General features: G+C 36.0%; 1 protein-coding gene across 1 annotated transcript; it reads left to right on the plus strand.

Annotated features, from left to right (window-relative positions):
* Positions 1-1605: 1605 nt before the first annotated feature.
* LOC147075702 (queuine/queuosine transporter SLC35F2-like) lies at positions 1606-7843 on the plus strand. The gene is made up of 4 exons (XM_085942014.1): positions 1606-2048; positions 5473-5840; positions 6384-6541; positions 6998-7843. Exons 1-4 carry the CDS (start codon positions 1997-1999, stop codon positions 7134-7136), a joined length of 717 nt encoding a protein of 238 aa, XP_085798140.1. The 5' UTR covers positions 1606-1996; the 3' UTR covers positions 7137-7843.
* Positions 7844-13300: the final 5457 nt, after the last annotated feature.

The following is a 13300-nucleotide window of genomic DNA, read 5'->3' on the forward strand; positions in this document are numbered from 1 at the left end:
CAAAAGGTATGCGGGCTACAGCTATTATTTTTACCAATGTTAGGGGTGGTACACTACGCCATCCAGACTCCCCGAAAGTCTCTTAGGCGGCCCCCAATGTTGTTGGTCGTCCAGATGCGGTCACCTCCGCTTAGAGTTCGGATCCCTGGTGGAGCCCGTACCTCCGATGGAGAACTCCCTTTCCACAGGACGCCGCCCCTTGAGAGTACCCCGGCCACAATGTGAGTTATGAGGGCCTTTCGGGACTCTGAGCTCGGAGGAATCCTTGATAGTGCCTCCCGAGAGAAGGTATCCTTCCGGTAAGGATCTGAGTCATGTTCTCGCAAATTTTATTATGCGTTGTCCCCAAAACCCTCTTCGATTTTTTGGTACAGGCCCATCGCTGTTATGGTGTTTTGAGGATTGGTTGCCCAATCCACTAACCATTGCATACCCTTCCAGAAGCTGTCCCGTTGGGAAAACATCGCATTCTGCAGGGCCGCGATGGTCCTCTCCGTCAGATGGTTAGCTGATGACGAGTGGTCGCACCGACGCAACTTGTCATTTAGACATAACTCTACGACCGTAGGGCGTTGTGCCACTCCTTGCCGGTCCCCCTGCTGAAATATGGTACGTAACGAGGATACCTCAAACATCAGCATCTTAATCGACGCTCGTACGTTGAACTTTTCCTCCTGTAGCAGTTCTGCTTCGCCGTCTGGTGTTGCTTTTAGAATATCCCCCTCACGGTCATTCAGATGTTGCGCCATAATCACTGATCACTTAACGTTCGTCCAAGATATTTTTTTTTTGATAGTTAGAATGAACTGTCAGACGCAACATGTAAACAATAAGAAAGCCAAATCCAGAATGAAGACAAAGGGGTCTCAAACTCCCTACATAAAAAATAGACGCGCGGGTATGACCAGTAAATAAAAAGGGAGGAATGACCAACGACAAGAAAAAGGAAAATAAATTAGTAGAATATAACCTCACGCGAAGAAGAAAGAGCAAACCCTATCTCAAGGACTTTAAAGTCAAATTCGAATAATAATATGTCATAATACTCATAATATACCTAATAAAAAATCTAACACGTACCTAGTGCGCTAATTATGTACCCACGCGTTGAGTGGCCAGCCGGTCGCAACGATCAACAATAATTTTAATCTCAACATATAAAATTGTTTAAAATTAAAAAAAATATTAAAAGCTAAAGGATATTTTTTGAAATCAATATCTATTTTTTTTAGAATTTGGATAGCCAAAGAGGTTGGAAAATGGATTTTTTTTTTTTTAATAAAATAACTAGGGGCGTACCCATCGAGTGTCTATGGTACGAAATGTCAAATTTGCGACAGAACTCTTGAATTTTGTTTATTTGTAATGTTGAAAATTGTAAAATGAATCGATTAAATATAATTTGTTGTGAAAGAAGCGATATGCATTGAAGCCGAATTCAAACACATGGACAAACAATGGAGCCCAGACGGAATTTCGGCGACAAATTAGAAAACTATTTATCGGAACTCGGACATTGGTGAATAATTTTCAACACATGAGACTCGACGCTTTTATAATGCGACTTTAATTAAAGACGAATACATTATTATGTTTATTTTGCAGGCATGTATGGCGCAGCATAATAATCGGGCAATTGCTGTCGGTGTTATTGAGTATGAAATGTGTCTTGTGCACATTGCTTCAGAGTGCTACATGGCAGTTCCCTGCGACGGCGCAACTGATCCTTCCTTACTCGGCTTTAGTAGTAATCTTCATGCCCGTGCTGGCGTGTAAGAGCTTAAAAGGTCCATTTTGGAAGAGACCATGGATGTATTTGCTGTGTGCAATACTGGACGTCGAGGCGAGTTTTCTGTTGGTACTGTCGCAGAGGTATACGTCGATAATCAGCTGACAGCTGTTGGACTGCAGCGGCGTCGGCGTGGCGCTTCTAGGCGGCGCCCTCGGCGGACAGAGACTGGGTCTCATACATGTGGGAGGGGCGACCGCGGGACTGATGGCCGTCGGCTGCATCGTTTGGGCGGATGTCGAAGGAGCACCCACTGATGGTAAATTAATTAGCTTCCCTTATTCCGTATTACAGTCTATTTACACATGCGTCGATTTACTGCTGGTAGTAAGCATTGTCACAACCATAAAAAATAAAAGGCAAACGTAAACACTTAATAGCTACGTCCCCATTTAGTCACTTCAACGCCGACTTCCTCTTCAACTTTTAAATTCTGGTTTTACACCGAGAAGTTTTGTGCATGCGCAGAGGAGATGAATCCGTTTTACTATCTACATTTGTTCATCACAGCTTACACTTCGTTGAGTCATAGATTATACATCGAAATAGATTCGCAGGTGATGAATAAAATTATTCACGGTAATACAGCGCCACCACGGAGCGTACGGGAAACGAGTGTAAAAAGTTAAAAGAAAACAGTAAAATTTGGAATAACAAATACTTAATTATATTAGTTATTTTTTTAAACTTATTATCACAATCATATTTGTAATAAATAAGCATAATTGAGTGTGTCCTAACGACAAAACCAGTCATGGAACTAGTTTAGTGCCATCTATCGGTGCACTTTGTATTCTTCTTCTTCTTCTTTCACCCTGTCACGTCCCAACATTGGGGCATAGGGCAAGCACAAGTTGGCGCCACTTCCCTCGGTCCATCGCCAACTCCTGTGCCTCCCGCCATGTCAGACCTGCAGCACGTAGGTCGCTTTTGTAGCATCGCTGCAGGGTGAGGGAGGGCCGGCCACGGCGACGGAACCCTTGAGGCTGTGCCACAAGGGTACGAAGTGCCGCACTCTTTCGCACTTTGTATTACATTAATGATATTTATTCTTGTATGGATATTCACCCTCGCAAATAAAATATTCTATGCCCGAACGTCATACGAATAATTCTGATTGTCAAAATAAATATTACAATTATACTAGGTATATTGTAGGTAATTACATCAATTTAAGTTGAAGAGATTTAAATTTAATGATATAATATATTTTCTGACTACTGTTCGGAATAATGAGGGCAACAGAATCGAATGAAAACGTCCTTTTTCAGAACTTTACACGGATGTCAAAGGGAAAGTGGTGTCAGCCACTTGCTCAAACTATTAGGTCTTACCCTGACACACAAATTGAAAAGCAATATGTGTACTTGCCAGACCCAGGATTTGAACCTGGGACCCACGGCATAATAGTCCAACGCTTAAGCCGCGCGGCCACCGTGAGCGTTATACATAATACGACACATCAATATTACAATATGTCATTGAATACCTACTATAACTAGATAATATATTCGATACAACACAACAGTGACTCGTATGAGAACCACGAGGGTTCATTTTTGCTGTAGCCCCAGCTCCACTCATTGTTGTTTCCTTAGTCTTGTGGAGCTCCTTTGAAAAATACGAACTCAAGCTCTCAATTTTATTTTTAACCCCTGTTATCGACATGCCATTTGACTCGTATGCAAACCACGAGGATTCATGCTTGTTGTTAGCCCCAGCGCCACTCTTTGTTCCCTTTGTTTTATGGCACTCCTTGGAAAAGTAGAACCATAAACATTTTATTTTTACCCCTAAAACTGACATTCCAAATTTTCCTACCAATAATATGTAGGCATTATTGCGCTTCAGTTTGTTCGTATAGTCTTTATGGTTATATCCCATAATGCGCAATGTGCCCTTACTCTCAATAAAATCCATTGTAATCATTTCAGTCGACATTTTGCAAAAAATCGTAATATTCCAATACTAAAATGCATCCAATATGATCAAATAGACTCTAATAAATACATTTATTGACAACGCAACTGACAGCCAAATGCACGAACGACCCGAATCTTACCGAAAAAATACGAAGCTGCTGGGGTGTTGAACAGAAATCCAAGCCGGTCGGATCGCAGTGCGTTAGTACTTTCATCACAAAATGGCGGCCATTTTCAACCCGATTTCAAGGTCGACGACGCATGCCCTGAGTTCAATTCGTGAGACGTATGGAAAAGTCCCGAGTGTAGACCCGGCTATTGTCGTGCTAGTTGCAACACTGCATGCATCAATCAAAAAAGTTTAGAGGATTCTTAATTTTCATGCAATTGTAACAATTGGTACGGCGTGTGTGCCTGGGCGGTAGAGCGATAGTGGTGATAAATACACTGCACAGCATACAAGACATGGCATACAATAATAAAGGCGTCTCTCTTAACCGGCTTTCACATCTAAATTCGCCTCGTCTGCCGCACAGCCATAAATCAAACCTTCTAGGAACGTCAGTTCGATGTTTCTTATGAAGACCGCGCACATCTATCTAGTGACAGTCGCACATAACCTCTTGATATGTATTATATTTGGATGTGGTGACCAGCGGGCCGGTATGGGAATGATCAATTTGTAGGTGTGCATATGCGTTCTGGCGTCTTCGACTCGCATGCTATTTGTTGATAATAATTGATGATTTGAAACAGCACTAGATGTTTCTTTGAAACTAAAAAGTCACATTTGACCAATCTGCGGAGCTCCATTTGGCAACGTGTATTTTGTGAATAACGATGACGTCACATCGACGTATTCGACACGCTGCAGACGAGTCGAGTTTTGATGTGCGAGCCGGCTTACACTTGAAAAATGGGATTGGTGCGACAATCAGCATTTAATAGAAAGCTTAATTTCTACCCTATTGTTGGCGGTAAATCCATACATGTGTTCAGGGCTATTCGGTCCCTTAAAGTTAATGAAATTAATCTCTACTTTACATGATAGGCCAAACACAAGTAAACTTACATTCCACTGACATTAACAAGAAAGTGTTTTCAGGAGATATGTATTGATCTTTGCCTTCTTGATTGTTTCTGTCTTTTTATCACTTAACGTAATATGTTACATCTGTAACTCAAAATCACTAAAAATTGAGATACTTAAGTTTCTTTGACCCTAAGGGTCCGGTCCCCATTATGCTGCTCAAAAATTTTATGATAAATCTTAAATCATTATTTGAAGTTCTTCATCAAATCTATTGGTATTCCTCGACATGAGAAAAACATTTTGACCCGTTTTATTTGAAAAAGTCAATCAATAACAATTTATTAGACAAAGAAATATTAGTTTCCAATAGCAAGTGCGAAATGTCTAGTCGTGGAATGTAAGTCAAGGAACACCTATGTGTGGAACCTGTATTATAGTGGAATCAGGGAACACAAAAATAAAGGGAAGTGGGTTGCCTTCTGGGTGAGGCTGTTATGTAACAAGGTTTAATTCTTGAGTGTGGAAAAATATGGAATAAACTTAAACACGTGTTAAAGAATAATATGTTATTTTCAATAGTTATGTCTGTATCATAGTGCATTAAAGTTTGTCACGTAAACAATACTGCAAATATCTATATATATAATGGTTTAGCACAGTTATAAAATTTACATTATGACCGATACGCATTGCCATATAAAATGATAATGTGTATTTTTATATTTCAGGCCGAAACCAGCTCGTTGGCGATATGCTTTGCTTAGGTGGCTCATTATTATTTGCCATTGTGACGGTCATCCAAGAGATTATCGTGAAGAAACAGTCGTGCGTGGAGTATCTCTCCATGATCGGATTTTTCAGCACCATCGTTGCGGGTTTGCAGATCTTTGTGATGGAGTCTGAGGACATTTACAAGTTCCACTGGTATAACATGGAAATGATTCTGCAATTTGCGAGCTACAGCCTGGTGCAGTTGCTGTTTCACATGCTGATGGCCGTCATGCTAAGGGATGCGGGGGCCGTGTCTCTTCATCTTTCATTTATATCAGCCGATTATTACACCCTCATCGCCGGAATACTTCTCTTCCAATTCAAGGTATGAGTATAAATTATTAATGATGTATAAAATATACACGATTGTGAAGTGAACTGAGAAAAAAGCAATGAAGCCGTTTCCTGCGATAACTAAAACAACAAAGATTTTTTTTAGTTTTCCTAGTTTCCTGTTAAGGAAGCGCAAGTATGAACGAATGTTAAAGTGTTCATTTATAAAATCGTGGTTCTCAGTTTTAGTATATTCACTTGTATAATGTGTACGTGGACCCAGAGCATCGACTTTATAGGTTGAGCAGGTAGCTAACAACCATTTCTACGTAAATTAAAATCTAAATCCACTTTTCCATTCACAAAATCTCTTGTATTAGAAGTTGTTGCTGTACAAGCACTTGGATTTTTCAATTATGCTTTGATCCATTGCAAAATCGATGTTAACAAAAACAAGTATCTGGATAACCGCTGTCGGGGTAATCGCCATTCTACTGCACTCAACTTTACAATATATACCGTATTTGTAAAAAATTATTATCTGTTTCATGTTAACAATTTTAGAAGTATATTATATTCTTCTCTTTTCCTTCAGTTTCACGGTCTGTACTTTTTATCATACTTCTTGGCTATGGTTGGAGTGATAATGTTCAGTGCAAGGAAACGATGTCCACACCAGCCCGAAGAACAAATCATTGAAGAAAGAATGCAACCGATGAACGAAACAATCATGATTCAAGATAACGTCTCAAGGTAATAAATATTTCATTACAAGATCAATATATTATTTGGTGACAGGTTGGATTTAGTCTGAAATTAATTAACCCTTCATTTTATTCTTTTCTATTTTATCTGCAATGTTACAAACTTACCAGCAGATGTGCATTCAAACCAGTGATGCCAACCGTACTATAATTATAGTACAATACTATAATTTTAATTCCACGAAAAATGTAAAATACTATAATTTTACGCCAAATGTACCAAAATACTATAATTTTAAAGGATTCAAGACGAAAAATGTTCCTGCACTATATATTTTTCAGAAATACTATAATTTTTATGCCTTTGTCCTATAATCAGCATAGAAAAAGATGGCAACACTGATTCAAACTAAACAATGGCGATACATTGAATTCCTGCCTGTCAATCGATAGGAGTGTTACCCTTCTCCGAAACACACTAAACTCTGACAATTTTCAATTTTAGGGAATACATTGTGCCGGTCATAGATTGTCTGCCGTTGGAAGGACTGGAACCGCCGTTAAGTCGAGATACAACATTCACCTCTTTCCTTGGAGTGCCGTTAAATCATAATAATATAATCAATGGTAACGGGGCGTGTTGATTTCATGCAACCGGAAGAATATAAGCTCAATTTTCAATGGTAATGCTTCCTATACATACTGCTCCATAAATTAAATAACTGACTGTAAATCGGACATAATGTACTCATACAATTTTATTATAAGCCAAATAAGTTATATATTTTTTTTTGATATGTAAGCACCAAACCGAATGAAGCATTTCGGTGTCTATGGTGGCACCGTAACGACAGTAAGGTGGGTCGCACATTCAAACTCGACATAACTAACATGTCTCCTTCAGCAATGTGATTTTGTTGGCATTTACAAAACAGATGTAACTTAATGTACTGATGCTTACATTGTTTGATGCTACATCGTGGAAAAAAGTCAGCTCTTGATCATGGCCCCCATAAGGGGGGGCTGACAGGGCTCTAGTCTGGGGGCCCATCGTGGCGAGTCGACCAGATATGTGAGATAAACACACATCACAAATTTGCTCTAATAGTAAAAAAAAGTCGCCTGTGGCACTAGTTTCCTTCAATAATGTTATTTAAAGTTATGTGGTCGTGCGATACAATTTTTAATTGTGTATCGATACTCGACAACTCCATAATTCAAATGGATGTATTAAAATATACAAAAAAAAACACTAAATATACACATCAATTTTACCGCCTACACCATTTGGAAAATGCTACTGTAGAGCGTCACACTGCCTTGATCCTTAACAATATGTTGAGGGGCCCGCCAAAGGTCCTAGCCTGGGGGCCAGCTTCAGGATGTGGGGGCCATGCTCTTGGTACTTGCAACATAGTTGGAAGACGTTCAGTATGCATGGCGATGTACCATACTTAGTCATCTAATTCAAGTGAGCGCCACGCCGGCAATCATAATAAAATGACATTTCAATTTAAGAAACATCCTTACAACAACTGAAACACTGCATTGGTATATTTCTAAATGATATACTATCCGGATTGAATTGATAGTCAAGTGTTCTGACGTTTCGACTTTATGCATTAAATCGTGTGTGCGTGCGGGAGTGGATGTAACTAGAATGGCATTTCTGAGGTGGGCTCGGGCGGAGTGTGTCACCTAAGGTGCTCAGATACCATTTCTTTCCATATGCAAGAAGTAGGTGGGGCTAAGTTGTTTAATATCTATTGTCACCATCGCCGGCAGTGTTTACATCGGTTTTGTTGAATCGTTTGGTCCTGCCCGCCCCTTTTATGCTCTTGTTACCCGCCTGAACTATCGAATCTAACTTACCGTGTAGTAGATCTTACATTTTGTTTTTAACTACAAAATAGTATTAAATCTATGAGATAGCATATAATAATATATACATACTATAATATTATAATAGAAAAATATACAGATCTTGGGCTATTATGGGATATTTAAAAACTGAAAAGATTTAACAATGTTTTTATAATTATTATTGAAAGATAAAAGAGTATGTATCAATTTATTTTATATCCTTAATTCAAGAGCTCAATGTAAATGAATATTTTCAACAATTTTTATTTTTCTTTATCATCGCAACACTTATAAGATTCTCATTCTCATCGGTTAATATTGTAAGATGTTATTTTCTGGGTTCTGTTGTAAGACATTAACCAAATAAGTTTACGTGGTTTAATATTTTGCTTTCGTAGATAACATTTTTTAATTTCAAATGGCCGAAACATGTTTTTTTTGTATATTCTACGTTATTAGATGTATTTTCATTGTATCTTTCCATGATAATTAACCTTTTCTATACTTCACGATATTATTATGGCAGTATCTGACAGGCCGCAGATTTTTAACGACACACGTTGAATGTATAGCGAAGCTCTTACTAAAATCGCTGTAATATCGATAATTCGTGGCATAGTATTTCATAATTATTCAGTGTTTAATTTTTTTGATTATGTATATCAATCGACAGTGGCTAGTAATTTGAGTTTAAAGTTGGGACGAGATAATTTGCGAAATTTCCTCATAAAACGGCCTCATAGAGTGAGATAACTCGCTGAAGGCATAGAGCCAGTTAATATAGTGAAAAAAAGTAATATGGTTAGGTGAACCCATTTTAATCCGAATTATGAAGCAAGATGAGAAGAGAAAGGGTTTTTGACATCATGTTGTATATTATTTATTCTAAAGGTATTTTTATTTACAAACCACTGCCAAAAATATGTTTTAACAAAATAATGTGACAAATTTTTAATTATGCTATAAAGTAAAAACTATATTTTATTTATTATAAATACATAAAACAAAAAGGAATTCCTGATAGATTTAATTTACATATAATATAATTTCTACTTCATTTCATAGGCCATATTGGCAAATCCTTGTAACGCAAATACACAGGCTCAAGTAATTATAGATATAAGTAAAAAAAATTACAGCTCATTATAAGTAACCTTTGCATGCTAATTTATATTTAATACATATTTTTTAATCGTAGGATTTGCAATAGTGAAAAAAGATACTCTGGGTAGAGTAAAAATCCCTATAATAAAGCCTAAGTGAGACCCATCTAAACTGAAGTGCTTCTATTAGAACATTGTAATATTAATGGGAGAACGCAAATTCCAGTTTGCTGTCTAAGTTTTAAAACTACTATTAAAATTTTCAGTATTCATAGATGCAAATGTGAATTTGTAGTACGGGTTATTACCAATCGATAAAGATCTCTTATAAAATAGGAAATAGGATAGAGAATATTATATTGTAATTATATACTATCCATTAATCGGTACAAAAGGATATGTATCCACTGTTGAGTTGAGTATGAGTTTAATGCAAGTTGTCATCGAAATTTTTACAGTTGGTCAATATGATTGAAAAACACAAAATGGATTTGTCAATTTCAATTAATATATTATGAGCTGTTTGTCTTTGAAGCCGTGTGTGCGGGTTTGAATCCCGTGTCTGTCTAAATCACATGTATTTGATCCAGAGCTCCATCCAAGGATCCAATGGCTTGAAAGAATCCCGACCATGTCCGTTCCTAATAAGATCATATGGGCCTCCACAGAGTGGAGGTTTGTATTAACAGATTTTTTTTTACATGAAATGGCTGTCAGCCACTCGCTCAACCCATTAGGTCCATTCCCTGACTCAAACACAAATTGAAAAACAATGTATATTTGTCAGAACCAGGATTCGAACCTGGGACCCACGACGATGTAGGCCGACGCTTAAGGCGCGCGACCATCGTGGGTGTGAAAGAATAGACAACGATAAAAAATAGATTTATAACTTCCGCTGTAGATTGGCCCTTAAGCTCAAGAGCAAAAATTTTGGTTTACTTTTTTTTGAAAGGTTTTGCAATGAAATTTTGTAGCCATTTAAATTAATAAATTAAAGACTAAGGGTTATATCACTGGGACACCGCAGCAATGTTACCAGCAGCATCACAAAACATAATGTATGAAATTGTATGATAAGACGTCCTTGTGAAATATGACCCGGACACTCAATACGGTTGATTTTTACAATTATATTTTGTGTCAATGAACACAGAATGTATGAATCTTACGTAAATTACCAAAATTTATGTTTATTTCTTTATCTTTGATGGCACCATAGCTCTAGTCGACTATGGTCTTATCCTCAGTATTAGTCGATTTTGTCTTCTGCAGTACTAAACATCAAGTAGTAGTAACCGTTTTATGGAATTCTTTGTCGTCAATGTCTTTTCCATGTTTTTTTTGGGACATATTTATACCAGTATGAACGAATATATTGACCTGTTAAGTGTCCCATTTTAAATAAATCTTTTAAAAACTATTTAATAAATTGAAATACACACTATGCAATTAACGGGATCGCACAATTTAATGTTCAAATATATTTACGATCATTCTATTCAATTAATACAAATTCAATACTTACATTCTAAATAAATTAAATTTGTTTTATTAAATTTAGGGTAAAATTTTGAATACTTAATAATATTACTAGGGATTGTAATACTGGTATTTCAAAACCGGTATCTCAGTATTTTACGATACCGAAATACCAGTTTTAAAAATCAGAAAATACTGATATAATCAGTATTGAAAGTGGAAACAAAATGTATTAATTTACATAAAAGGCTCAACAGGTCTGAAATCTTTTTGTCGAGTTACGCGATGTCTGGTTTACTTTTGTGGCCCTTCATCATCCTCGTTACCGGTATTCAATAGGAAATACTTAAATATCGCTATTGGTATTATTATTCGGTATTGCAATCCCTAAATATTACATTCGTAAACATCTTTTTTTCTCTTTTCAATAGAAGTTAGCCAATTACTTACTTATGTAGTTTTTACTTTAGACTAATTAATTAATTATGTATGAATAAGTTACAGTTTTTATAGAAAATAGATACATACTTACCCATTTTAGATGGTTAATTATAATATTTAACGGAAAAATAGATTACAATGATAATAGATTTATGTCACACTTTCTGCACTTCTTTGTAGATCCAATTACAAGTCCTCGAAGTTAAATTTGACTTAATATTAGAAATCCTGTTTTTGTTACGTTTTATACTGAATTTGTGGTTTAATTACATTTATGGCTTACATACCTCATTGTTATACTGCTAAATACGAAAGGTTGTTTGTTGTTTCATGAAAAATATCTACTAACTACAAGTAAACTTCTCAGTCAATTAATGTTTATAATATATTTTATAATCTAACTATAATAATAGTGATCTATTTTAATGATATTATAAAAGAATGATTTTGTATATTTATAGTATTTTTTAATCCGTAACATAAGCATTTTTCTCCCATTTATAATGAATGCGTACATTGCTGAAATATATTTAATATTTTTGTTGTACAATTAACATAAATTTTCCAAGTTATAAATACAAATACATTCTATTTTTATAGGTTAATTGAATTTTCTATTTTAAATCAGTCAGGTCTATACTGTTGGATAAAGCATTCTCTAATAATTACATGAGTAGACTCGCTGACTTACACTAATCGTCAACCTTAAATATAAATTACACACGAATGATTCGGGTACCGATTGAATCGTCTCGATGGTTGTTGTACTGCCAGTGTTAAAAATCGGAAGCAGGACAAAAATATATATATTTCGTTCAGCTTGGTGTCCATACTGAACATGTTTCCTTCAAATATCACGGAAATTGGAGATTTTGTTTGAACAAGTAACAAGTTGCTGATTGTATTTACTTTGAATTTATGTTAATGGCATTGCTCAGGTGTAATTTATGGTTTATAACGTCTGGTAGGTGCGCTTCTGTTTTTTTTAAATTCATATTGTTTATTTTGAGATATCGAATAATATGTTCGAAGTCAGTCATCTCAAAAAGTAAATTGACGATACTCACATTTTTTTGTATTTCTATTTGGAAACAGAAAAATATGTCATTTATCGGTGAAGGTTCTCTAAGGTTCTATGAGCACCAGAAGAAGATGCAAGTTTCATCAACACTGTTCTAGTAGTTTTTGAGTTATAAGCGAACAAATGGAATTAGTCAGACAGTAATGACACCGTGGCTGGAGGCAGAACCCAACGTCCTCTTCAAGACAATTTTATTGTTTGTTTCAGTTGTCGATTTGAATCAGGCAACAATGGACAATTCTCATGACTATGAAAATATATTTTAATGTGATATAAGTCAATGTCCAGATGGTCGGTTGTGGGAGTCTGCTCATGTAATTATGTCATTTGTTGTTATTATGTATTGTGGATCTTTATTTCGTTCCTAACAGGCTACACGTTTGCTCTTTTTTATAAATTTCACTGATATTTACTTTACGTTCGTATAGTAAATACATTATTATTATATTCAGAGTGACTGCCTATGAGACTTTCTAACAAATATGTACACTGTTGAGACTGAATGTTTATGCATACGTATTCTATATGCGTTACTCAAGTTTTGTGTATAAAAAGTCTGCAACTTGGTTAGATTTTACCACGTGTTTTATGCTGGTGGAAGTTTGTCACCGATGTTTTTGTTTTTCAATTTCTTTTATACGCCATTTTGAGACTTGCAGTGATTTTACTATTTTTTGAAATAGTAACGTAGATTTAAATAATATAATAGGTAAATTTCTTACAAGATAACGGTGTCGTAATCGAACTCTGGCTAATCCCTAAACAATGTATACAACTTCGTAACTTGTTTTTTGTAATATAATATTATATTGTATGTCGTATAGGTAAATTTCTAAAC

The sequence above is a fragment of the Rhyacophila brunnea genome, unplaced genomic scaffold, assembly GCF_057557595.1.
Source record: "Rhyacophila brunnea isolate RB1 unplaced genomic scaffold, BYU_Rbru_1.0 scaffold_14, whole genome shotgun sequence".
In the NCBI taxonomy this organism is placed as follows: Eukaryota; Metazoa; Arthropoda; class Insecta; order Trichoptera; family Rhyacophilidae; genus Rhyacophila; species Rhyacophila brunnea.